Source organism: Aegilops tauschii, chromosome 7, assembly GCF_002575655.3.
Source record: "Aegilops tauschii subsp. strangulata cultivar AL8/78 chromosome 7, Aet v6.0, whole genome shotgun sequence".
Classification (NCBI taxonomy): Eukaryota; Viridiplantae; Streptophyta; class Magnoliopsida; order Poales; family Poaceae; genus Aegilops; species Aegilops tauschii.
The window spans coordinates 211,984,262-212,010,225 of record NC_053041.3 but is presented as its reverse complement, the minus strand read 5'-3'; the positions used below and the strand labels follow the sequence as shown (position 1 = coordinate 212,010,225).

The window sequence follows — 25,964 nt, the reverse complement described above, 5'->3', positions numbered from 1 at the left end:
TAGCAATGTCATGATCCATGAATAGGATAGTGTCGTCAACGTACTGTAGGATGGATACTCCTCCATCAACCAGATGAGGAACTAACCCCTCCACTTGACCATGCTGCTTGGCCCTGCCAATAAGGATGGCCAACATATCGGCCACTATATTAAACAAGAGAGGAGACATGGAATTCCCTTGTCTCAAACCCTTGTGTGTCTGAAAGTAATGGAAGATATCATCATTAACCTTGATTTCGACACTACCCTTGTGGACTTGAGAACCCACTTGGTTCCGCCAAGCCTCACTAAATCCTTTCATACGCATTGCCTGCTGAAGGAAAGGCCACTTAACTTTATCATATGCCTTCTCAAAATCCACTTTGAAGATAACCCCATCTAGCTTCTTCGAATGAATTTCATGTAACGTTTCATGCAGAACGACCACCCCTTCCAGTATGTGTTGCCCTGGCATGAACGCTGTCTGGCTCGGTTGTACCACTGAATGAGCAATCTATGTCAATCTATTGGTACCCACCTTTGTGAAAATTTTGAAACTCACGTTAAGAAGGCATATGGGCCTGAATTGTTCGATTCGGTCTGCCTCTTCTTTCTTTGGCAACAGCGTAATCATGCCAAAGTTAAGATGAAACAGCTCCAAATGACCATTAAAGAAATCATGAAACATAGGCATAAGATCATTCTTAATAATATGCCAACATTTCTTATAGAATTCAGCTGGAAACCCATATGGTCCCGGTGCTTTATTCGGTTTCACTTGTGAGATTGCATCGAGAACCTCCTTCTCAGTAAACGGTGCAGATAGAATATCATTCTCCACTGCCTGGAGCTGAGGTATATCTCCAATAACAGATTCATCTAGGGCCAACGTGCTTGCTTCCAGATGCCCAAAAAGTTGTTTATAGTAATTAGAGATATAAGCTTTCAGATTCTCATGCCCTTAATTGTCCCCTCGTCCTGTTCAAGCTGAATGATTTTCTTCTTCCTATGTTTGCCATTCGCAATCATATGGAAAAATTGTGTGTTGTCATCCCCTTGGACAACCTTAAGCACTTTAGCACGCAATGCCCACTTGAGCTCCTCTTCTCTAAGAAGAGCTCGTAAGCCTTGCTCAGCTTCAGACTTGGAGCTTTGCTCATTAACCGTAAGAAGGTTACTTTTAGCTTTTAAATCTAGGGTTTGAATCAGTTGAGTGAGTCGCTCTTTTTCTTGTTTGTAAATCCCACTCCCGTTTCTGGCCCAACCTCGCAAAAGCTGTCTCAGGTGTCTGATTTTATTTTGCCATTTCTCAATACTAGTTCTTCCACTAACAGGTTTTGCCCATTCGCGTGCAATGATCTCCAAGAAGTTGTCTTTCTCGAACCAACCTAGTTCGAAGGAGAAAGCATTCTTGTCCGCAACGTGAGTAGCCTCTCCCGAGTCTACAAGAAGTGTTGTGTGATCTGAGATCGCTCTCTGCATCGCATGAACCGACACCAATGGGTACTTTTGTTCCCATTCCACACTAGCAAGAACCCTATCCAACTTCTCATAAGTAGGAGTGGGCAACGAATTGGCCCATGTAAATTGCCTACCGGTGAGCTCAATTTCTCTCAAATTAAGACTCTCGATAATCATGTTAAACATCATAGACCAACGTCCATCAAATTATCATTGTTCTTTTCACCTCTCCTCAGAATGATATTAAAATCCACACCAACTAGGATCAGCAAAGTTTCATCTCCACAGATTCTCACCAAGTCGGCTAAAAAATCAGGTTTGAGTTCCGGTTGTGCTGCACCATACACAACCACGAGAGACCATCAGAAACCATCCAATTTTGATCTCACCCGAAACTTGACCGCAAAGTCTCCCCGAACCACGTTAAGCACCTCAAGTGTTTCACACCGAACCCCTAGTAAAATCCCACTAGATCTTCCTCTAGGAGGTAAGACGTGCCAATCAAAGTCAATTCCTCTGGAAAGAGTTGCAAGGAACTGTGAGGTAAAGTTATCTCGCCGTTTTTCCATTAGCGCAATAAAATCTAAATGTGCTCTATCATTGTCTCAACCAAGAACCTTCGTTTAGCCAAGTCAGCTAGACCCTAGCACTTCTACGAACCACCAAAGTAGGATAAAATTTCCGTTTCCAGGGTCGCTTGGGCTTCTCCCCATCACCCTTCGAAAACGTTGGATCGGCAATACATGAGACAGTGCCCTCCATCATTAGAGGCTCTACAGTGTCTGTAGTTTCCGACTCCTCCTCATCTTCGGCCTCCGCACTAGGCAAGAGATTATTGCAAATGTTTGCAAGATCATCCATTCCTAAATTTTTCATGTCATCGTCATTCATAGGTTTGACAGATGCAAGATTCTGAATTATTTCTAAGGCACGCTCTGCTTCTAAGTCTAAAAGATCATTCACGGATTTCGGAACCTCCTTCTCATTTGAACCCAAAGAAATACCTATGTCGTTTGCCTTATCTACTATTTCATGCTCGGTGAAATGCAGAATTGGACAACTCTTATCGAAAGACATACCTGTATTTGCCTCGACATCTCGAAGCATGGCGGCCCTCTTGGCGTGCGCTATGTGCAGGTCGTCAGCATCCGGTTGTCCCTGGATCCGGCTGCTGACACGCCTGCCAGCCGTCACCGGATCCGTGATCCAACCGAAAGCGATAAGCTCCTCCGCCGTCCTCTCCCAAGGCGTATGCACCTGACTCCCACACCCTTCCCTTAGCGCTGGTGAAGAAGGGTAAGGTGCGGTCGAGCGGGTGTCACCAACGGTAGTAATGGGGGAAGGACACCGTGGAGCCACCTGCTCTATGGTCCCACTCCTCCCCTCAGCATCAGGGTGGCATGTCCCCTGTCCGTGCTGCTCGGCTGGGTCCCGCGAAGAGGAGAAGCCACGGGCCTCCTACTCGCGTCCCTCTCCCAGCTCAGTCGGGGTCGCCGGATGAGAGAGGGCTCCGCGGACCTCCTGTCCGCCCCCCTCCCCAGAGAAGCTCGAGGCCGCCGCGTGAGGGTGGGTGCTACGGGCCTCCTGCACACGACACCCCCCACTCGCAGTCATGATATCTGCCATGACCAGACCACCATCAGCACGCGTGTGCCGTGCCTCCTGGGTGGCTGGCTCTGGGGTAGTCATCGCCTCTCTCGGTGTGCCCGTCCGCCCGGTGAGAAGATAGACCCATCGACAACTCACAAGGGAGCATCACCGGTGGTAACTCACGTTCCACCGGATCATCCGCCTCTACTCTGTTGCTCCATAACCGACTAGGCACAGACCTCACTCCAAAAGAACCAAACCAAAGTGTGTTCATCGGAGTTGTGGATGGTGGCGCCTCCTTAGCAGGCACGTCCGTCTTATCCGACTGTGAATTCGGCCCCGTAGCCGAGTCTCGTGGCGCACTCTCGGGCCCCTTATCCTGATTCCCGGGGGCTCCATATCCTGATACTCATCCCCCTCCCGAGGAATCGGTGTGTCCTCAATCTCGATCTCTAGGACGTATGTGACTCCGGCATGTGTCCACCTGACTACATCCGACACAAACTCAACGCTGACTACACTAACAAGTAACCTCGCGGCACCCTGTGCACGAGTGAAAGGCATGTCCACCTGCTCCGTTTGCCAATCAAAGATCCCAAGCTCCAGGCTACCAGAAAGTGATTAATCGTTTTGGGTGGCGCACCATAGAACTGTACCCAAACCTTCTCCAAAGGTGTACCCTCTGGTTGCGGCTGCTTCCACTCATCGAAAGCCATGATAATGTTGGTGATCGGAACTCTACACAAACCCCACTTAAGAATATGCAATTGATCCTCTTTAGTGGGAAAATCCACCTTGTAAGTCTGGTTCTCCAACTTGTCAAGATTCCACTGATAATTACCTGGTACCAACTCTCGCAGCTGCCTCAGAATCTGAGCCTCTGTCGTGTTCCCATTGGTAACCTTAACCACTGCTGGGAAAGAACTCTCCACCACCTGTGTCAAAGGTGACACCTCAGGAGACTCAAAAAACATCAACTCTTTGCAGCACACCCCAAAAATGTTAACCCCTGGCTTGGGGCCGGACATGAGTGGGCAATCACTGGTCACATGCTGCGATCTATGGCAGTAGTCACAAAGTTCATTAGTACACTCTGCGACAAAGTGCCCAGGTTCACCACATCTATAGCAAGGAAGTTTCTTCTTCTTAATTGCCCACTTTGAAAGTTTTTCTCCTTCCGGTTTGTCCGAGCCTTTGTCCGTCCCACCATCACTTATCTTAGCAGCTCTAGTGGCTGCCGGAACAGAGACCACTGCCAGGGCCCTGCTGTGTCTACACCCACCGCGGGCAAAGTAGGTATAGCCGCCGCCGTAGTTGCTGCGATATCCATCACCGCCCCCGGGGGCGTGTGTGCCGTGTCAGCCGGCGGAGGTGGTGGTGGAGGTGGGCGCTTCCCACACCCTCTCCCGCCGCGACGATATCCCCCCGGTAACGGTCATTGGGGCCGGCAACTCCTTCAATAAAATTCCCGGGCTGACCCTGAAAGCCATGTCCTTGCCTGCCGCCATTGTGCCAGTTGTATCCTCGACCACCACCCGAGGATGACCCACGGTGCTGACCCTCACCATAAACATCGTAGCCATCGTCGCCCCACTGCCTGTACCGATTGAAACGATGACCATCTCTGCCGTAGCCGCCGTAGCCATGGCCATCCCAACCTTGATTTGCACCGCGACCATGCCCCAGCGCCTGCGCTTTGGTCGCCGGTGGCTGTGTCAGCTCTTCCGGCTGCCGCGCGTTCGGCCGGCTAGCAACACGTGGCAGTCCTGAGGCTTGTGGCCCTGCAGCGGCCGCCGCCGGTTGCCCCGCAGGAGGTGGAGCACCCCGACCGGCCCCAGCGACGGGCGGCGGCCCTTGCCCTTAGGCGGCTGGCGGCGGTTGCCTCGCAAGAGGTGGAGCATCGCGGCCGGCCCCAGCAACGGGCGGCGGTCCTCCGCGCCCAACCATCGCACCGGCGCCGGAGATCCAGGCAGCTCTCCCCGTACCGAGCGATGGGAACCCAGGCGAGCGAGAAACCCTAGCCGTAACGATGATAGACGACTAGGGCTGCTCCGGCTCATGCAAGCATGTAGAAACAATAGACGTGACTTGGGATTCCGACTGGGCCTCATGCCCCGAATCTAGAGGGCCCACGACCAACGCTTTCTGATCCAGTATTGAGGCCCAGCAACGAATTCAAGCATGCCCTTCTGTCCGCTCGAATCGTGCTAGCCGCCGTCGCCACCGGCGATCGCTGCAGCGCGGGCCTCGATGACTGCCCTTTCTTTCCTTTCTTCTTTCTAGTTACTAAAGTCCATGTCTCCAGAATAAAATCTGGCAATGTAACGGGTGCGCGAGATACCTTAGGGATCGGTCTGATCCATGGTTTGACGATCTTCTTCGAGCTCTGAGCTTTGGACCGACGACGGTCAATTGCATGTTTAAACTCCGGCGGACTCTCTGGTGTCGTATTCGAAACCATGAGAGAATCCGTCGGGGCATGCTCGATCTCAACCTCTTCTTCTTCATCGCTCTCGATTAGAACTCGGAAACGTCCTCCCGGTTTGTCCATTCTTGTTGTGTCCATCAAATCAACGAGATCCGCTGCCGGGATCTGATCAACCTGCACACAATGACCAACAACTACATCATAGTTATCAATCAAAAACCAAAATCCTACCGCAATCCGGTCGTCGTCCGGGAGATAGTCGTCGGCTAACACATCGTTCTCCATATCCAACAGAGCCATCCATCACGACGATGGAGTAAAACGAAGACGCCCCACGATCCAAGTGTCGGGATCTGTCTCGTCGGAGTATTGGACCTGCCACTGCCGCAATCTCGGCTTCTCCCCCTTGATCTCACCATCTAACATATAAGAATTTTTGAAGAAAGAAAAGACAGAAATACCCAAGATCTTGCTAGAACAAGATATTGGGTATTTCTGTCTTTATTTTGAATCTTTTTTTCTTCTTAATCTTTCTATTCAGAATTCAGTTAACGACGAGATTTAGAGACTCAAAATCTCGTGCTGAAGAGCGTGGAGGTTCGAGTCCTCTTCAAGGCATAATATGGAGAATGCTCATTCAATGAGCATTCCCTGTAGAAGTATTCCGGAAATCTGGGCCTGGCGCTCTCCTCTATCTTCTGAGGTCCTTAACCATCTCCCTGAGAAAAGTAGACAGTAAAAGCCAAAAAAAAATTGAACGATTAAATTACTGCTCCCGAATATTCAACTGACCGATTAATTTCTTATAACGTACTCTATTTTTCTTTGCCAAATAAGCCAGCAAACGTCGACGTTTTCCCAAAAGTCTTCGTAGACCTCTTTCCGATGAAAAATCTTTTTTGTGTAATTCCAAATGTGAAGCAAGCTTCTTTTTTTATTAACATTAAGAAAAAAGAATATAATTAAAATGGAATTGGCAATATAATTTTTATAGACTTTTGAAAGAAAAAAAGGGGTTTTTTTGCAACCGTTATTTCTTATTTCTTTCCTATATCATATCACGGAAACCTTTCGCTTTGGAACGTGGAGAGATACAAAATAACTCAAGAAAAATCCAATTATTTACTCTACAAGAATGAAATGCTTGTTATGCCTAATATACTTACGCCGAGATCCGCTATCGCTCGTTCTGCCTTTCCACCCAGCGGCGCTGCCGCACGAGTATTTGGGGGAGAAAGCGCCGTCGACGGCAAGAGAAAGATCACCGCCCGTGAAAGGAGATCAGCCACGTTGGGCTTCCGCGATGAGCCGCCGGCCGCATCGGTGCCGACCTCGTCGTCGGGCGGCCGCGACATGGATAGCTTATTAGGGACCTCCTTTTTTAAAATTGGGGGAGAATTTCACTTCCCCGGCCTTTGCACCAACTAGGGATGCATACGACCTTTTAAGTATGAGTACTAGGATCTTTAATCTCGATTACGCACCAAGCCTAGTCCTCAATAAATGCGTGAGTACCAGGAAAGCCTGGTCCTCAAGAATAAATAGGAACCTAAAGTCGCCTCCGTGAGGATTTGAACCCAGGTGTTGGGTTTGTACATCCACTCCCCAACTAGTTGAGCTAGGCTCACTCATTCAATCATATAATTGTGAACTCTGTAATGACGGGGCTGAGGAAACATCACTCCACTTATTCTGGGACTGCCCTTTTGCTATGTGTTGTTGGGACTCTATCATCCCCCACAAAAACAGAGGTATTTCTGTTGTTGATGAGATCAACTCCTTACTTCAAGCTCTGTCGGGCCCAATTGCCATGGTGATTGCAACCATGGGATCTTGGCGAAATTGGATGCAAAGAAACTCCAAGATTTTTTAAGCTCGCGAAGTGCGTCGACTTCCGCCGACCGCCGCCGCTGCCACCCCCGTCGTCGGAGTCTGACGATCCTGGCTGCGCGCCTGACTCCCCGCCACTCCCCCCTCGCTGGCCGCATCACCACGTGTTCCCCCCGGCTTGCAGCAGCGCGGCTCGACTGCCGGGCGATGGGCGTGGCCGCCGGCGACGCCACCGGCGGGCTCATGCGCCCCCATCGTGCCGGTTCTGGGCTGGCATCCTTGGGGCCCACCCCGGCACCATGGCTGATGTCACGCGGGTCTCCGCTCGCCTATGATTGGCCGCACCCACCGAATTGGTGCTGGCCCTAGCCCACCATGAGTCGCCCGCTGCGCATGTCCTGTCGCCAGCTGTCGAGCTTGGGTCGGCCGCCCTTGTGCCTGGGCCTGCCACGGATTTGAACGACGCGAAGACTGTGGCCACCCCCTCGCCCCGAGATTGCTGCCAGCCTTCCAGCGCATGCGCTGATCCCGTGGCCCCGCCCATGCACGTCGCTCCAACCGCATGCACTGATCCCACGGCCTCACCCATGCATGTCGCTCCTACCGTGCCTGATGAGCCAATCCCGCTGCTCGAGCTTCCTGCCCAACGGGTGGCTGCCGACAACCATCCTGGGGACGTATCTTCCTCCGGGCCCACCCGCGATTCGGTCACGGCCTCGGATCCGATGCTTGACCAACCAGCGACCGCGCCAATCACGGTGACCGAGCCCGACACGACCCCCGCCCCCTGCAAATACTCCTGGCCCCGCACAAACCGACGATGCTGCCTCGCCGGGCCCCGCTAGCCGCCCGCGCGTGCTAGTCGCCCCATTGGCTGGTGGTGGCCCACCATCAGGTGACATGCCCATGCATGACCGTTCGCCTGCCGCGGATGATTTCGTCTGCGCGTCGGCCTGCTCACCTCCGCCTAGTGATGCTCCCTCCTCCGCCGCGCTTGCAGATGCAGATAGCAACACCCACTCCTTGGCCGCGTTCGTGGACGTGCTCTCCGTCCGTTCCCAGCCTATCCTCGCTGCACCACCGCGTCGCCGTCGCCGTGAGCTGCCCGCCGACTTCACACCTCGCCGGAGTTTTAGAATTGCCAAGACTGACCAGGGCCTTGACTCCGAGATGAAAGCGAAGCGGGTCCTTCTACGTCGCCTTGGGTTGATCAAGGATGACAACGTGCCCATCCCGCGTGAGATGCTAGACAAATACGCTCTCCTGTTCGAGAAGCCTTTGGCGGAGGACGTGGTCGAGGCGTTTCTAGATTTCTTTGGATGCCACCTTCCTGGACGTGCACCGGCCGAGGCCTCGAGCTCCCGTGCAACGCCTCACCACATTGAGGCTTAGCTAGCTTGCTCTCTGTCTTCCGACACCCCCCTTAACTTTGTTAATGGATTGCAACCCAAAGATCATCTTTTGGAATGTTCACGGCCTCAATTCCGGTGCCAAACGTACGGCCGTCCGCAGCGTGATCTCCGCTGCCGCCCCCACCATCGTGTGCTTGCAGGAGACAAAACCTGCTCATGTCACGGACTCGATCGTCCTTAATACCCTCGGCACCTTATTTGAGGACTTCTTCTTCCTCCCCGCCACCGGCACACGTGGTGGCGTGCTTCTTGCATGGCTCAGATCCCATGTCTCCCTCTCCAACCCCTACATAGGCGAGCACCATATCACTGCTCTGGTCTCCCCCGTTGGCGGCGCCGGCCATTGGTGGCTCACAGGTGTTTACGGCCCCCAAGATGATGAGGCCAAGCTCGACTTCCTTGCCGACCTCCACGACGTGCGCGAGTCACGCATTGGGCCTTGGCTCCTTGGTGGTGACTTCAACATGATCACCTCGGCTGCCGACAAAAATACCCCGAACCTGAACCATCACGTCATGAGCCGATTCCGGCGCTTCATTGCAGATGAGGAGCTCCGAGATATGTACTTGCACGGGCGCCGCTACACTTGGTCTAGTGAGAGTGACACGCCTACCCTCGTGTGGAATGGTCGGATCCTTTGCACGTCCGGATGGGAGATTGCTCACCCGCATTGCCTTCTACATTGACTCTCCTCCGCGGCGTCCGACCACTTCCCGTTGGTTGTTGACTGCACTGCCCGTCCCATAGGGGCATGTGGTTTCCACTTCGAGTGTTTCTGGCCGAAGCTCGAAGGATTTCACGACACGGTCTCGGAGGCCTGGAACTCGACTACCCCGAAGACGGATCCCTTCCGGCGTATTGTGGCTCGCCTTAAGGCCACCGCACGACACCTCCAGCGCTGGAGCGCGCACACCATCGGCGGTGTCTCGCTGTAGCTGCAGGTCGCGCAGGAACTGATTGTCCGCCTCGATGCCACGCAGGACTTCCGGCCGCTCTCTCAGCCTGAGGTGTGGCTCAGGCGCAAGCTCAAGGGCGCATACCTGGGGCTGGCTTGCCTCGAGCGCTCCATTAAGCACCAACGATCGCGCCTATCTTGGCTCCAGGACTCCCCGCTATCCTACTTCAGCGTGCATGCCTCGCGCCAAAAGTAGCGTAACCTGATCTCCTCCCTCCGCATGGACGATCATCTGGTCACCGAGCACGTCGCCATGGCCGAAGCAGCCTTCAACTACTTCTCCAGTCTCCTTGGCTCATCGGAAGAGCGCGCCTTCTCCCTGGACCAGTCCTTCCTGCACATGGCACCATTCGACCTATCTGACTTGGAAGCGCCTTTCATGAAGGACGAGATTTGGCGGGTCGTTAAAAGTCTACTGACCGGAAAGGCTCCCGGCCCGGATGGATTCACGGCCGAGTTTCTCTGTGCCTGTTGGGATATCATCAAGCACGACATCTGCGAGGCTTTCGAGAAGCTATATACCGCCAATGGGCGTGGGTTCCAAAAGCTAAATGAAGCACTCATCACTCTCCTACCCAAGTGGCCGGACGCCGCTGCCCTATCCGACTATCACCCCATTAGCCTCATCCACCTCATTGCAAAACTATTCGCAAAGGTGTTGTCTCTGCGGCTCGCCCCTCGGCTCGGGACCATGGCTTCGACTAACCAGGGCGCTTTCATCGCCGACCGGTGTATCCACGACAACTTCCTGCTTGTTCAGCAGACGACGCGTCTCCTCCACAACCTCAAGGTGCCCCGCATGCTTCTGAAGCTCCACATCGTGCGAGCCTTCGACAGTGTCTCATGGCCCTTCCTCCCCGAGACTCTACAACACCTTGGATTTGGCCAATGTTGGCGCGACTGGATCTCGATACTTCTATCCACCGCCTCCACCCAAGTCATGCTCAACGGTCACCCGGGCCCCCTGATCTACCACGCCTGCGGCCTTCGCCAAGGCGACCCGGTCTCCCCGATGCTTTTCACCCTCGTCATCGACGTCCTCAACTCCATGCTCATCCGGGCCGTTGAGCTCAGCCTCATCTAGCGGCCGACCACGCGGCACGCGGCCTCTAGCATCTCTCTTTATGCTGACGACGTCGTCATCTTCTGCCGCCCTGACCACCACGGCATCTCGGCCGTCCGTGAGCTACTCCGGATCTTTGGGGTGGCCTCCGGGCTGCACATCAACTACAACAAGTGCTCAGCCACCCCATCCAATGCAACGACGAGGACATCGCAACCATCGCTTCCGAGATGCAATGCCCGGTGAAGAAATTCCCAATTCAATATTTGGGACTCCCCCTGTCCATTCGCAAGCCGTCTACTACGAGTCTCATGCCGATCATCCACAAGCTGGAGCATAAGCTCTCCACCTGGCGGGCCTCCCTCCTCTCTCCTGGCGACCGGCTCGCCCTTGTCCGCCATGTCTTATGTGCCATCCCCACGCACTTCCTCACCGCCATCGCCTTCAACCCCTCCATACTCAAGAAGGCCAACCGTATCATCCGCGGCTTTCTCTAGGCTGGGAGCAAAGATGCCAATGGTGGCCAATGCTTGGTGCCACCCGCTTTCTGTAGGCGGCCTTGGCGTCCATGACCTGTAACGCGCCGGCATCGTGTTGAGAACTCGCTGGCTATGGCTCAAGTATACCGACTTGACGCGGCCATGGAGCCACCTTCACATTCCCCATGACCCTGCCGTCACCGCCATCTTCCGTGCTTCTACAACCTGGACAATTGGCGACGGCCGCACTTGCATGTTCTGGAGCGATCACTGGATCAATGGCAGACCTGTTGCCCAGATCGCGCCGCTCGTCCTCGCGCTCGTCACCCGGAGGCGGCCCAAGACTCGCACCGTGCACGATGGCCTTCTCCAGTGCTCCTGGGTTCGCGACATCCAGGGCGCTCTGGGACCCGCCGCTCTCGTCCAATATGTCGACCTCTGGACCTGCGTGCGTCACGTCGCTCTCTCGGACTCGCCTGACTCCCTTCATTGGCGCTGGACCACTTCCGCTACCTACTCGGCGAGCTCATGCTACCAGGCGCTCTTCCTAGGTGCCTGCCAGGACCCGCATTGGCAGCTCACCTGGAAACCATGGGGCCCTCTCCGCATGAAATTCTTCATCTGGCTAGCACTGCAAGACCGGTGCTGGACGGCTGAACGCCTTGCTCGGCATGGCCTCCCGCACGAGGACTCCTGCGCCTTCTGCGACCAAGAGGAGGAGACCATGCAACACCTCCTGGCAGGCTGCCCCTTCTCTCGACAAATCTGGCACGAGATCTTAAGCTGGGTTCACTCCAGGGCTGACATCCCGAGCAGCGACACTGACTTCTACACTTGGTGGGAGACGTCCTGCAACCGCTCACCATCCCCGGCGCGCAAGGGCTTGGCCTCCTTGATCATTCTCACCGCCTGGTGGCTTTGGAAGCACCGGAACGCTTGCATATTTGATGGCGAGCAACCCCCACCTCCCGGCTTTTCGGCATCATCAGAGACGAGGCGCGCATGTGGGCCAAGGCTGGCGCCACCGGACTGCACAACATTATTCCCGAGAGATAGCTTTGTAGGCTCCTGGGGCTGAGCACCCCCATGTCTGTTCTGCTCCTAGTTCACTTCCATGCCTTCTTGTGTACATGGCTTAGTGAGCTATTGTAACCCCATGCTATAAAACTCTTCTCCTATCAATGCAAAGATACGTATCCTCTGCGTATTCGCGAAAAAAAAGATTGATCTATTACTAATGAAGCACACGATCAGAAGTATATATTCAGACTTGTTGACAAGTTGGATTGAAGAGCACCTCAACTAACTCTAATATATCATGATGGGTTTCCCAGGAGCTGGTATTGGTTAATCTGTTGTATGCTGCCTGAACTTTTTGTATCTTATTTTAATATTTAATATATTTGCCATAGAACGATTATTCTACGGTTTTCGGTTCAGAAAAAAAAAACACAGCCGCTTAACAGCAGCAGCAGTATAGGCTACAGCAGCCAGCCAGCAACGTCTCACATTCACATTCTTTGTCACGGAAATAGTAGAGTAGAGTAGAAGATAACCAATCCAATCCAACCACAATTCTCACGGCCGCCCTAACCTGTACTTTGAACGACTGAACGGCGACATCTTGGAAGATGCTTCTCTGCACAGATGAGACGTACTAGCCCGAGCTGCTGCTTATCCCAACAGGATTGTTCAAAGATGCGCTTGTCTTCTCTGAACAAAACTCGGAATAGTCTTCTGAAACCCCGGGAAGAGAAAAGGAGACTTCTGGTCTGCCTCTCCCGTCCTGCTGCGTCACGCAATCCACAGTTGCATTCTGTTCCGCTCCTCGAGACATTTCAAAGAAAAAGACGCATACACTTGGGTTGTAGAGATCAAACTTATCTTCGTGTCCAGGTCAAACAAAGCAAAAACTTATCTTCGTGTCCAGGTCAAAACAAAGCAAAAAGCCTTATCTTCGTGTCCAGGTCAAAACAAAGCAAAGAACTTATCTTCGTCTCATCGCTCCATCACTTGTCGCCATCACAATTCACAACGGGTCAAGTCCTCGGATACGAGTCAGCTGCAAGAAGAGAGCCATTTGTGATCCGTTACTGTGCGATCAATGTGCTGAAATCACGTGCTGTGTCTCTGTAATTCAGTAACAGATAATTCGTGTCCTTTGGTCTATCAGAAATGTCAAAAACCCGCCGTCAGATTTTTAGCATTTCTAAAAATAATGCCTGATGATGCGAGTTGATAGGTCACCCTCTATAGCTCCTCTCTCTAGATCCAAGGGTGGCGGCTAGCTAACCTTTGTGCACTTTTTTTTAGGGGTCCTTTGTGCACCTTAAGCGCCACAAAGAAATGTTGGCTCTCATGCCAGCCTTAGTGGGCCGCAGCCCAAGTACCTCACTCCTTTGCTTCACGTTAACCGCTTATGCTCGTCAGTTGCAAGTACCTTGCGAACAAACGTGGATGGTTAGAGGCACTGTGGTATCCCCAGCTCACTAGGATTCAAGTCCTGATGCTTGCATTTTTTCCTGAATTTATTTCAGGATTTCCGGCAATGCGCATTCAGTGGGAGAAGACGTTTCCATCGACGACGAGGTGCCTACGTTGACTTCGTAAATTTCAAGATGATATGCCGGCTCATTCTTGCGAAGGTGCTCATAGGGGTAGGATGTGCGTGTGTGCATTCATAGGGGTGATTGTAGGCGCGTGTATATGAGCGCTTGCGTCCGTACTGTGTTAAAAACAAAAGTTGCAAGTACCTCAACGTTTGTTTTCATTTGCTCGCTGTATTTTCTTACTTTTCTCTTCTCTGCTGATTTGTGAAGTAAAAAACCAGTTGTTGGTTTTGAAAATTCAAAAACATATTCATGGATTAAAGAAAAGTTTGCAAGTTTAAAAAAAGTTATTGAAATTGAAAAAAATCATGTTTTTATAAAACAATACATGAATTTGAAAAAAAAGGTTCATTGATTTGAAAACACACGATTTTAACAAAAATAATCATGAATTTGAAAAAATTTCATTGATTTGTTAATAATTTGAAAAAAAATATCATGAATTTGATTTTTTTGTGAAATTGAAAAACGTTCTCATGTTTGAAAAAAGATTAAAAAAAGTTCATGGATTTGAAAAAAGTTCATAAATTAAAGAAAATATTCATGGATTTGAAAACAAATTCACAATTTTAGAAAATCACGAATTTAAGTAAATGGAAAAGAAAAGAAAATACAAAAAGAAAAGAAGAAAATAATAATAAATAGACCAAAGGAAAAACGGCCAAACAAAATCTCTACTACTTAAAAAAATGTAAGGTTCTCATTTCACCTTTCTTCCCACCACGCCTTCATCCAACCTTTCATGTATATGATAATCAATCACCTTAATTTACTTACCTTCTGAACCAATTCTACTTTAATTTACCAAACTTCTAATCAAAATATAAGGTAATTCACAGTCAGAATTTGATTAACATTTGTTACACAACCGTATTATTATTGGCAGGGCATTGTTCTAGTGAAAAGAAAAGGAAACATAAAACACGGACAACTAGAACAAAAAAAATGAATAGGCACAACAAGTGAGCTTTCCTTGTTGGTTACATCGGTTGGAACTAAACCAAGTGGTCGAGAGTTAATACGAGAAAAGAGAAAGTAAATAGTTGAGCCCTGGATCGCGGGGGGGGGGGGGGGGGGGGGGTCGGTTTGTGGAATACACTATAACCGGCACCGAGGGCGCCAAATAGGAGTTGGGCCCAAACCGGCCCTATACATCCGGGTTGACAGGCACCCTTTATATCCATCTCAAATGTGGCAAGACCCGCGCACGTCCGTTCCGTCGGATCTGGCCCACCCCGACCCCTCATATATTCATCCTCATCCTCATCCCGGACCAAACCCTAGCCACTCCACTTCACTCTGCCCCAAGCTCCCTTTCGGTGATCTCCAACATGACGTGCAGTGGATTCGACTCTGAGTTCTCACGATCTGCGGACTGGAACCTCATCCCATACGGGCCCCAGAATGAGATGGTCGTCTGCACAACTCTCCATCGCTCCCAGGAGGAGTCCGCCGGACCGCGGTCGGACTCGAGCCGAGGGGAATCCATTTCGCCCGCCGAATGACGCTTGGATACGGTGGGAGGCGCTTCACCGCTGCCTGGCCGGGCGTGGTGCGGTCCGTCTGGCGCCCCAATGTTGGGCGATGGCACAGCCCGTTCGGTGGCGCATCTTTCCCGCGTCATTGGATTCAGAGTCAGAGGTAAACAACGACATGCATTGTCCCGCCCCGCACCTTTAAATGGCGTGGCGTGCGCACAATGCTAGTGAAAGGGCGCAAGATGCCGCTGCAGCCCTCGTGGCCGAGGCCACAGAGGCGAAGTCCCACGTCGCCGCAGAGCTGGGACGGGTTGCCGACAACCGTTGGCGCAACAACCAAGTCGTCGAGGTGTCGGGCTCCGATAAAGAAGGGTCTATCGTGGACCTCACCTCGACCGGCGACGTCGAGGCCATGGACTTTGACGAGGAAGAGTAGGGTATGTGAGACAGTGGCGCCTTCTGTCCCATGTCCTACTCTACCTCACCGGCAACCGGACCTTCACTTCGTGGGTCTCGCATTAGCTGGACATGGACACAGACACACATACGGAAACATGGACTTGGAAGCGAACGAGCGTTATCAAAGATTTAGAGTAGGTTTACGTTGCATATAATTGTATGAATTTGATGAGCTGGTAATGATGTATCCGTTTGTGAAAGAGCATATTTAAGCCGCGGACGTGCCCAAGCACGTTCTCATGATGTCTAGGGGGGCGAATTCTTTAAAGTCTGACTGTAGATACTCTTAGCTTAGCTGGACCCTTTGTTTTCTGAACATAGTACAATCAAAGTTGCTCACATACACGCACCCCTATAAAAACACACACGCATGCACACTGTATCCTTATGAGCACTTTCGAGAAACTAAGCCAGCACATCATCTTGAGATTGACGACGTTTCGTAGTCGATGGAAACGTCTCCTTCTACTAAATGCACATCGCCGAAAGGTATAAATCCCGAAAAATGCAAGCAGCAATACCAAATCTGGAACATAAACTATGATGGGTAGGGGATACTTGTGTCCTCACCAATAACCCAGATTGGTTTGCAACTGGATCCCATTCTGAGGCTGCTCTACAGATGATTGGGTTGTGCGCGGCCCGCTGGATGTTGAATAGTAGCGAGTGAAGTCAGAAACAAACCCTGTCTTTGTACGACCCGTCGGAATCGAACCCCCAACTCCTAATCCCTGAAATCGACACCCCCACCTCTCAAATCCCGGTTGTCACATCCCTTAAGCCCATTCCCAAACAGGGATTGCTGAGTCAGCCTGGGGGTGTGGGTCCACTGGCCGCGGCGCGGGCCAAATCTGGTTGAGCCGGCCCAGCTCCGCCTCCCCGTCGCTCTCTGTTCCCCCCCTCGCCTCGCTTCCCTGCAGCCTGACGCGTCAACTTCTCCGCGGCGGCCATGGCGAAGGACGGATGATCGCGGCCATCTCTGACGAGCACTCCAACAGAGTAGAATCAGGTATGTGATGTTCTTCCTTCTATTGCGTTTGGCCTTTTTTCCCCTCTCTGTGGGCTAGGTTTAGGGTTCTACAGTGAGATCAAGTTGGGGTTTTTGGGTGTTTGAATCGGCCGACAATCACTGATGCATTAGTTGCTTTGCTTGTAATGTAGGGTTTTCTTGTTGAAATCATGGACCCGGCAGAGATCTTGAATGTTAGATTTCACTTTGGGGGTTAGTTCATACGAATTGGTCCAAGTCTAGATTATGTTGGGGGAGAAACTGGAATGTCAGAGATTGAGCGGGACAAGCTCTCTTTGCAGGAGCTGAAAGGGTTTTTAGGAGATCATATGACAGTGAAGGAGAGCATGAAGTACTATTTCCTGTTGCCTGGCAGAGATTTGGTAAATGGATTGCTTTTTTTACATGATGATGGTGGCTGCATGAAGGTGTCTGACTACATTACAGAGGGGGGAGTTGGTGAAATATATGTGGAGTACAATGGTGAAGAAGAAGAACAAGGAGAAATAGACAGTGGGTCAGATTTTGAGGATGAGCTTGATGAACTGATGAACATTGGCAGTGAAGAAGAACCTGATGCAGTTATCACAGCCGAAGATTGTAGTGCTGAAGTCAATGATAATGTAAATGCCACTGAACAGACTGGTACTGCAGGAGAAATTATTGAGCATATATTTGTTCCTGATGTAGGTGGTGCGATTACTCAGGTGATAAACAGTCCATTGAAGCAAAATGTGAGAGTTGATTATCCTACTCAGAGTTCTCAAGTTCTTAATGTAAGTCAACCATGTCAAGCAGCCCAAGACATATCTAGTTCAGTTGCTAAAGTGGCAGAAAATGGTTCAGATTCAGAGGACTCAGAGGACTATGAGTATGTGCCACATACTGATGATAGTGGGGAAGAATCAGAGGTTGTTGAGATGAGAAAACATGCAAGAAAATTTAGGAAAAAGATGGGAGATTTCAAGATGTGGGCTGATGCAGATGCAACAGGGGCTGTGCCCATTGATTTGGTAGCAAATGTGGAGGAAGTTGTGGAGGACATGGAGTTTGAGTCATCAGATGAAGACTACTCCTATGATGAGGATGAGGATGGCAACATGGTTAGGAGGAAGAGCCAGTTTGTGAGGTTTAACCCAGACTCTGACATTCCTCATTTTAGTCTTGGAATGGTTTTTAAAAGCAAGAAACAATTGACTAGAGCTATGAAGAGATATGGGCTTGCTACCAAAAGAAGCATTTCATTTTTAAAGTCAGAGGAGGCCAGAGTTAGAGCAAAATGTGATTGGCCTGGGTGTCCCTGGATGTTGTATGCAGCTAAGACCAGCAGGTGTTCTAGGTTTCAAATCATCACATTTGAAGATGAACACCAATGTGCACAAAACAGAGACAACAAACTGGTTACTACTAAGGTCATTGCCAAAAGGTATGAGCACTTCATCCTGGCAAATCCTTTGTGGAAGATTGATAGTATGAAAGCCATAGTGATGAAAGACATGTTTGTTGATGTGTCCATTTCAAAGTGCAAGGCAGCAAAAAAACTTGTACTTGACCAGCTGATGAGTGGTATGAAAAGTGAGTACAACAAGGTGTTTGATTATCAGTTGGAACTTCTTAGGAGCAACCCTGGGAGTACTGTGGCTGTTTGCTTGGATCCAAAAGAGAAGGAAGAAAATATTTTTCAACAATTCTATGTATGTTTCAATGCTATGAAGCAAGGGTTTAAAGCTGGGTGTAGGAAAGTGATTGGGCTAGATGGTTGTTTCTTCAAGGGAGCCTGCCAAGGTGAGCTACTGGCTGCAATAGGTAGGGATGCAAACAACCAAATGTATCCAGTAGCTTGGGCTGTTGTGGAGAAGGAGACAAATGAGAGTTGGGCCTGGTTCATTGGTCTTTTAATCAAAGACTTGGACATTAACGATCAAGGAGCTGGATGGGTCTTTATTTCTGATAAGCAAAAGGTTAAATTTATTTACTGCCTCATTGTACTAGTCCTAGCCCTACTACTTTATTTTACTAATAAATACTTATGTCTACTACAGGGCTTAATTAATAGCATGAGAGACTATCTGCCTAAGGTAGAGCATAGGATGTGTGCTAGGCACATCTATGCTAACTGGAGAAAGAAGCATAAAGATCATCAATTGCAGAAAAGGTTTTGGGCAATTGCTAAGTCTGCAAACAGAGAAGACTTCAACTACAACAAGGCCAAGCTTGCTCAACTAACTCCAGAAGGTGCAAAAGATATCATGAAGACAGACCCAAAGCATTGGGCTAGGGCTTTCTTTCCAAAAGGAGCAAATTGTGAGTCAGGTGACAACAACCCTTGTGAATCATTTAATAATGCCATCATAGAAGCTAGGTTCCACCCCATTATTTCACAGCAAGAAAAGATTAGGAAAAAATTGATGGTTAGAGTTCAAGAGCAGAAAACAAAGAGTGAGAAGTGGAATGGCATAATTTGCCCAAACATCTTCAAGAAGATTAAGGCCAATATCAAGAGAACTCAGTTCTTGGAGGTGCTCTGGAATGGAAAGGATGGTTTTGAGGTGAAGCATTTGAATAGCAGAGGTAGGAGGTACACTGTTAACCTTGAGAAATGGACTTGCTCATGTGGTTCCTTTCAGCTTGCAGGCCTTCCTTGTTGTCATGCAATTTGTGCTATCTATAAGAGTGGAAGAAAAGTAGAGGATTTCATTGACAAGTGCTACTACATTGATACTTTCAAAAAAAAATATGAGCATTGCCTGCAACCAGTTGAAGGAGAAGAAAGCTGGCCTATGTCTCAAAACCCTAGGCCAGTAGCACCTGGCTACATTGCCATGCCAGGAGCCAGGAAAAAGAACAATGATAGGAAGAGAGAAGAGGGGGAAGCACCCAAGGGGAAGAAACTGAGCAAGCATGGCATACAGATCACATGTGGAAGTTGTGGTGGTCAGGGGCACAACAAAACTTCCTGTAAAAAGAAAGGAGATAACGCCAAGAAAAGAAAGTCATATCTTGGGAAGAGAGGGAGAAAAGTGAGGGAAACAGAGGTAATTTTATTTTCATGCTGTGTTGGTCTTTTACAAAAAAGTGCAATTGTTGTTTGACTGATCTGTTTTCCTTGCAGCAAGCACAGACAGATGCATCTACAAGCAAGGCTGCAGCAGCTAGAGCTTCAGGCCCAACAAGATCTCAAGTTGCAGCAAGGTCTCAATCTGCAGCAAGATCTCAAGCTGCACCCTCTCAAGTTGCAGCAAGCTCTCAAGCTACAACATCCAGGTTTATACCTCCTAGAAGTTCATCAACAACTAACAATGATGTCCCTAGAGGTAGCACAACTGCAGTTAGAGGGAGAGGCAATGGCAGAGGAAGTGTGGGAGGAACTGGGAGAGGGAGAGGCTCAGAAACTGGGTTTATGGCCTTCTTTACAGCTAGTGGGAATTACTAAAGCTTATGGTGGATGTAGTTGCCTTTTGGATGCTACTGTCAGTGTGTACTAGTTACTATTAATAGTTCAAATCACTAGTTATGTGTGGACTTGTGGTTTTGTAGTGTGATACGTGTTTCTGCTACTGTCAAAATATCCATTCCCTCTACTCTTATGTGTGGTTTATGTTTAATAGCTGAATTTTAGAACTCTTCTTGCTATAAAATAAGTGCAAATGTTCTTGCTGTTACATAAAGCATAATAGAAGAATTATTGTGCTCTACTTGCTGTTAAATGAAGCATAATAGCAGAATTTTTGAGCTCTACTTGCTGTTAAATGAAGCACAATAGCATAACTTTTTAGCTCTACTTGCTGTTAAATGAAGCACAATAGCAGAATTTTTTTAGCTCCACTTGCTGTCAACTGAAGCACAATAACAGAATTCTTTAGCTCAACTTGCTGTTAAATAAAGCACAGTAGCAGAATTTTTTAGCTCCACTTGCTATCAAATGAAGCACAATAGCAGCTTTTTGAGCTCTAGTTGCTGACAAATAAAGAGGGAGAGCAATTATACATCAGCATCATGAGTTGATTTAGTAAAGAGACATCAGCTCAATCTTACTTAGAATCAAAGTTCAGCCAGAACCTTGGCCTGCCGTTGGGTGCGCTGGAGGTGGGCAGCACTAGCTGCGACGGCCACCGTCTTGCCGCCAGCAGCCAAGGCCACGTCCGGGCGTGGCGCAGCGCGCCTGACGCGAGCGAGCAGAGCGCCGGAGACGGGTGTGGCTACCGTGGCAGCTCCGGGCGGAGAAGAGCGTCGGAGATGGACGGCGCTATACAGCTCCGGTCTTGCCGCCGGCCACGGCCTGAACGGCGGATTTTACCTGGTCAGAACCCTCCCTCTCGGTGGAATGAGTGGCTGTGAGCGGCAGCAGCGGACCAGTGGTACATTGGGATAAGGCAAAGAACAATTATTTTCAGCAACCCGACCCCATTAATCACCAAACCCTGCCGCCAGCGGTGCCACGTCACCGATCCCACTCTTAAAACGGGCTTAAGGGTTGTGACGACCGGGATTTGAGAGGTGAGGGTGTCGATTTCAGGTATTAGGAGTTGGGGGTTCGATTCCGACGGGTCGTACAAAGACAAGATTTGTTTCAGACTTCACTCAATAGTAGCCGACCAGCTGGTTGGAATATCTACCCCTGAAAGAAAAAAAAAACATGCCTGGTTGGAATATCCATCCAGAGTGTCGTTCTTGCAAGTGGGGTTGGTTTGTGTCGCTGTCCGCACGTCTTGTGCGGCCAATTATAGAACATTTACTAGCATAGCAGCTGCTACTATAAATTCAGGATTGACCGCACGAGGATATTTGCTCCTCCGTAGACTCTCTGAAAAAACGAACTGACACAAAGCAAGAGATTTGTACTAGGACGGGCACCTTCCGGAAGATGGCCCTGGAACGGTGGTTTAAATTATGAAAGTTGCTAGTACTATCTGCATCGGCCTCGAGGCCTCGAGTCACAGTTTACCCTCATGTACTGTAAGGCCTTCCACTATGTGAGGGGTGCCAAATTTCTGAAAAGGCAGCCACCTACACACAGATTTGGCATCGCCTCTTTTTAGCACCGGTCACACAGCGTGAACGGTTTGGCATCGGCTCCAGCTCTGGTCCACATACATATAAAGTAGTACTAATATATTAGCTCAGATTACCCAACGACCAGTGTCTCAGGGTTGCTTCGCGTAGCAAAGGACAACAGCGTGCTTAGTTTATTTGCTCGACGAATATGGCATCGGAGCAACTACATGCATCGGTGCCCTGAACTTTTTATTTGACACCGGCTGGGCAATGTAAAGCACCGGTGTTAAATGTCAAAAAAACAACTTTGGCACCGCTTTTGGCCTATATAGTGAAGGGCCTAAATGTTTAACTATTATTCTCAAGAAAACAGGCACTGATGAGGAGCCCAAGCGTAATGCCGTGTTGGATACCTAGGATTAGATACAAGCTTTTGGAAAACGAGTTTTTAAAGGATTTTTAGGAAAATCAGTTTTACCTAGTTTTTCTGTTACGGTGGGTCTATACAATTTCTTGTTTGGATGGGGAAAACAGGAAAACACGGTTACGTGATTCTTTGTTTGACCATCTCGTACGCAGTTGCTTCGTGCACCTCCCACGGTACCATGATGCTCCGTCTCGCTGGTCGCCTTGACCTCAAGATCATGGAATGAATACTTCGCGCGCCACTGGCATCCCGCTCCTTTGCATGCTGGCATGCTATTCACACATTTTTTTTTAGATAAGGTGGATGACCGCCGGCCTCTGCATTTGGAAGATACATGCGGCCATTTTATTGATTATTTTTGAGGACCTTACAAATAGAACAACAATATGCCTGAATCCGTCATCTTGGCAACATCTGCCGCTACTTCTATACAAATGATGAAGGAGTGCAAGCTAGGCCACATACCAATACCTCTCATCTAAGCCTAACATCTAAAGCCGGAGGCCCGGACCGAGCCATCTGCCGGGTCCGGGGCTCAAACCGGTCCGACGCACTCACATGTGTCGTTGCTGCCATCTTACACTGGTCCATCTTCAGAGCAGATTGAGGTGACAACCTTGGCAGGTGCTCCGCCGTCGACGCCACCATGTCGCCAAACGACGACCTCCACCTACGCGAGCCTTGGCAGGTCCTCCGCCATTGACGCCACCACGACGCCAGACGACGACCTTCACCTACGCGAGTCCATCTCCAAGCAACGGACGTAAATCCATGCTAAGATAGGGCTGCACCACCGCCGTCGCCCACCATCCACAAGCGCCACCCAACCCCAAGGTTCCCAAAGTGGGGCCTTCAAGAAGGGAACAACGCCGCCGTCGCCCAACAAAGTTAGGGCTTTCGCCCGGGAGACCTAAGGGAAGGGGAAGTGAGGAGATCAGTCCATACCGACGCCTCCAAGGAGGGGAACGGCGCCCTCAGGCATCGCCGTCGGCGTGGCCGGTCATGGTCGGACAGGGATTTCGGCCGAACTAGATCTCCACCACCAGCAGCGCCTCCTATACAGAACCGGCGACCAAGAGGAAGCGCGGCCCGACCAGGCTGGCCCGCACGCCGAACAGGGGAGGAGGGGAGGCGCCAAATCGCATGCACCGACCGTCACAGAAGCCGCCGCCGGCAGCCAACGACCACCGGATCCCGCCGCCCGCGCGGCCGGGACGCCAGATCCACCGCCCGCCGGGCGTGCCTTGCCAATGGAGCCGCCGCTCCAAATCCGGGGTTCCCCACGCAGAGGCAGGGCAACCGAGGCCCCGCCGCCACCATCCTTGGCGCCCCGGGCTTGCCCGGCGGCTGCCTCAGGCGGCGGCGAGGATGGGAAGATGCAGATGCTACATGAGAGTCATCATGTGTGCTGCCTACCTCATGCTATTCACACATGCTTACTTGCCTACTACCATAGTTGATTGATCAGAAGAGATTGTCTATGCATATAGAACAGCAGCACAACGTGACATTGTTGGAGCACACCAATACCTTCGATGTCAGCAAGGAGCACGACAGCGGTGGCACGAGAGCATGTGCCACGGTGCCGGCTGTGGCAATTGGCAAACTGGGCATGGTGATGTCGAGCTCGAGCACGGGCATGGCGTAGTTGCGCATGGTGGAGATGGATGCATGGCCGGGCAAGCCGGGCATGGCAAGCCATGTACTCGTAGAGGCCAAGCCGGGAATGGCGCGACGTCGAGGCCAAGACGGACGACTAGGGGTTGCTCTGTCGTAGTATGTTTCTTCCAGCATAGAGGACGATGGGGACCATGCAGATGGAGATACGCCGCCGTAGCCGAGCCCGTCGACGCTGCCGTAGCCGAGCCTGTCGATGCCGCTCGATCCAAGCGCCGATTCAGGTGCGTTTGGTTTGGTGCGACGGCCGTAGGTTCGCCGGAAACCTCCATGTCTTCGGCGGGCACGGCGACGAGGCGCATCTGCTACCGTCCACATCTCTGAGCACTTGTAGTTGCAGAGTCAGGAGCTAGCCGGGCATCGACGTCTCGTCGACCCGCCGTCGCAACAACCCATAGGAGGAAGAACCTGAGGGCAACGGTACCGAGGAGCAGGTATATGTTAATCGCGTTTTTGCAAAAAAACGACTAATAGTCGTTTTTCCACAAACGCAAACTCCTGGGTTATGAAGAACCGAGTTTTCTGTATCCACGGGTCAGTTAGACTATCCAAACAAGATTTTATTTGTTAGAGCCGTATCCTAGTTTATAGAGATCACATTTTGTAGATTCTCCTTATCCAAACAACTCCTTAAAGCATCTCCACTTGTTCGGCCCCAGTGCACCCGGCGATTGCGGTTCGGCCTAAGTGCCGGCGCTTTTTAGGCCCTGTGGCGATCCAGTTCCCAGCCGCGTCCCCAGGTTTCGGCCCCAAGACGCGCATAAATTCAAACTTGCCAATTCCCGTTACCAAAAAAATGCCACAAGTTCGGTGATCAAAGGCTGCCACAGAGTTCAGCGATCACCATGCCACAGTTCAGCGATCAAACATACTCGAGAGTTCGGCGTTCAAAAGGAAGGACGCGTAGGCAATGCATCAAACAACGGCGGGCTCCTCCGGCGTCGGACTGGCGGGTGTAGGCGTGGTCGGCGTCGGCGTGGCTTCTGTGCTCGAGTTGGTCGGCGTTGAAGGAAATATGCCCTAGAGGCAATAATAAAGTTATTATTTATTTCCTTATATCATGATAAATGTTTATTATTCATGCTAGAATTGTATTAACCGGAAACATGATACATGTGTGAATACATAGACAAACAGAGTGTCACTACTATGCCTCTACTTGACTAGCTCGTTGATAAAAAATGGTTATGTTTCCTAGCCATAGACATGAGTTGTCATTTGATTAACGGGATCACATCATTAGGAGAATGATGTGATTGACTTGACCCATTCTGTTAGCTTAGCACACGATCGTTTAGTATTCTGCTATTGCTTTCTTCATGACTTATACATGTTCCTATGACTATGAGATTATGCAACTCCCGTTTACCGGAGGAACACTTTGTGTGCTACCAAACATCACAACGTAACTAGGTGATTATAAAGGCGTGTTCGGTAGTTCACCAGCACTGCAAAATCCTCAACTCCGTCGCCCGGTTTCAGCAGCCAGCTTCCCACGAAAACTCCAGAATCGAGCGATCTGTTCGGCGCTGCAGCTTCTCGTTGCTAGCGATGGACGAGGTAAAAAGGCCAGAAAGTGCCTGCTTGGCCCGTTTTGGCAGCCCATGTTTGTGTGTGGCCTATAGGCATACGTGGGCTAGTGATGATTTAGATTTTTTTTTCCTTCCTGTGTGTACCGGGCCTGTAAAGGAATGCTTGGCCTGTTCGTTGGGGAATTTTTTTGCTGTTCCGAATTTTGCCTAGTTCAGCATGCCTGTACGCTGGTACTTGTGATTTTCTTTGGCTGTAGCGGTTTTGGTAGTAACAGAGAGCATGTATAGAGAGGAATATCTCATATTTTGAGCATAGAATGATTATGTAAATTTGAAAACAAATATGACAATGTATATCATGGCATAAGCATCAAGTTTCACACATGTTTTATAGAACAAAAGCCTCTCATTGTGCATAAGCTTGCAAATCAAAAGGGGCAAATACATGTCTCTAAGATCAACAAAGCTTCACCTCATAGTTTTGCATAAGTTTGCAAATCAAAAGGCCACGTACATGTGTCAAACATCAACGATGTCTCACCAACTTAGAGCAATGGCTGTAGCTAGTTCTTGCCTAAACA

The 25,964-nt window shown here is 50.2% G+C and overlaps 2 protein-coding genes and 1 long non-coding RNA gene across 5 annotated transcripts; 2 read left to right on the top strand and 1 right to left on the bottom strand.

Annotated features, from left to right (window-relative positions):
• Positions 1-8,723: 8,723 nt before the first annotated feature.
• On the top strand, positions 8,724-9,386 carry LOC141027042 (uncharacterized). The gene has a single exon (XM_073503964.1). The coding sequence runs from the start codon at positions 8,724-8,726 to the stop codon at positions 9,384-9,386; it is 663 nt and encodes a 220-aa protein (XP_073360065.1).
• Positions 9,387-12,625: 3,239 nt separating this feature from the next.
• LOC109756486 (uncharacterized) lies at positions 12,626-21,553 on the bottom strand. The gene is made up of 2 exons (XR_002231250.3): positions 20,788-21,553; positions 12,626-13,259 (listed from the first exon to the last, which is right to left on the bottom strand). It is a non-coding gene; the product is annotated as an uncharacterized lncRNA (long non-coding RNA).
• Positions 14,923-20,420, top strand: LOC109756472 (uncharacterized). 3 transcript variants are annotated; one of them, XM_040395367.3, is made up of 5 exons: positions 14,926-16,752; positions 16,905-18,713; positions 18,795-19,301; positions 19,380-19,787; positions 19,865-20,420. In XM_040395367.3, the coding sequence occupies exons 2-5, from the start codon at positions 17,019-17,021 to the stop codon at positions 20,183-20,185; spliced, it is 2,931 nt and encodes a 976-aa protein (XP_040251301.1). In that variant the 5' UTR covers positions 14,926-16,752; positions 16,905-17,018; the 3' UTR covers positions 20,186-20,420. The 3 variants fall into 3 exon arrangements, with proteins under 3 accessions (XP_045087575.1, XP_040251301.1, XP_073362036.1); XM_045231640.2 differs by lacking the exon at positions 19,865-20,420 and having other exon boundaries at positions 14,923-16,752; positions 19,387-19,598; XM_073505935.1 differs by having other exon boundaries at positions 14,927-16,752; positions 18,795-19,787.
• Positions 21,554-25,964: the final 4,411 nt, after the last annotated feature.

What these genes read in the sequence shown, in the direction of transcription:
- LOC141027042 (XM_073503964.1), top strand. Translation starts at nt 8,724, where the DNA reads ATGGATTGCAACCCAAAGATCATCTTTTGGAATGTTCACGGCCTCAAT.
- LOC109756472 (XM_073505935.1), top strand. Translation starts at nt 17,019, where the DNA reads ATGTCAGAGATTGAGCGGGACAAGCTCTCTTTGCAGGAGCTGAAAGGG. An exon ending in TTATTTCTGATAAGCAAAAG is followed by an intron (nt 18,714 to 18,794) that starts GTTAAATTTATT and finishes TGTCTACTACAG; the next exon opens with GGCTTAATTAATAGCATGAG. An exon ending in GAAAAGTGAGGGAAACAGAG is followed by an intron (nt 19,788 to 19,864) that starts GTAATTTTATTT and finishes TTTTCCTTGCAG; the next exon opens with CAAGCACAGACAGATGCATC.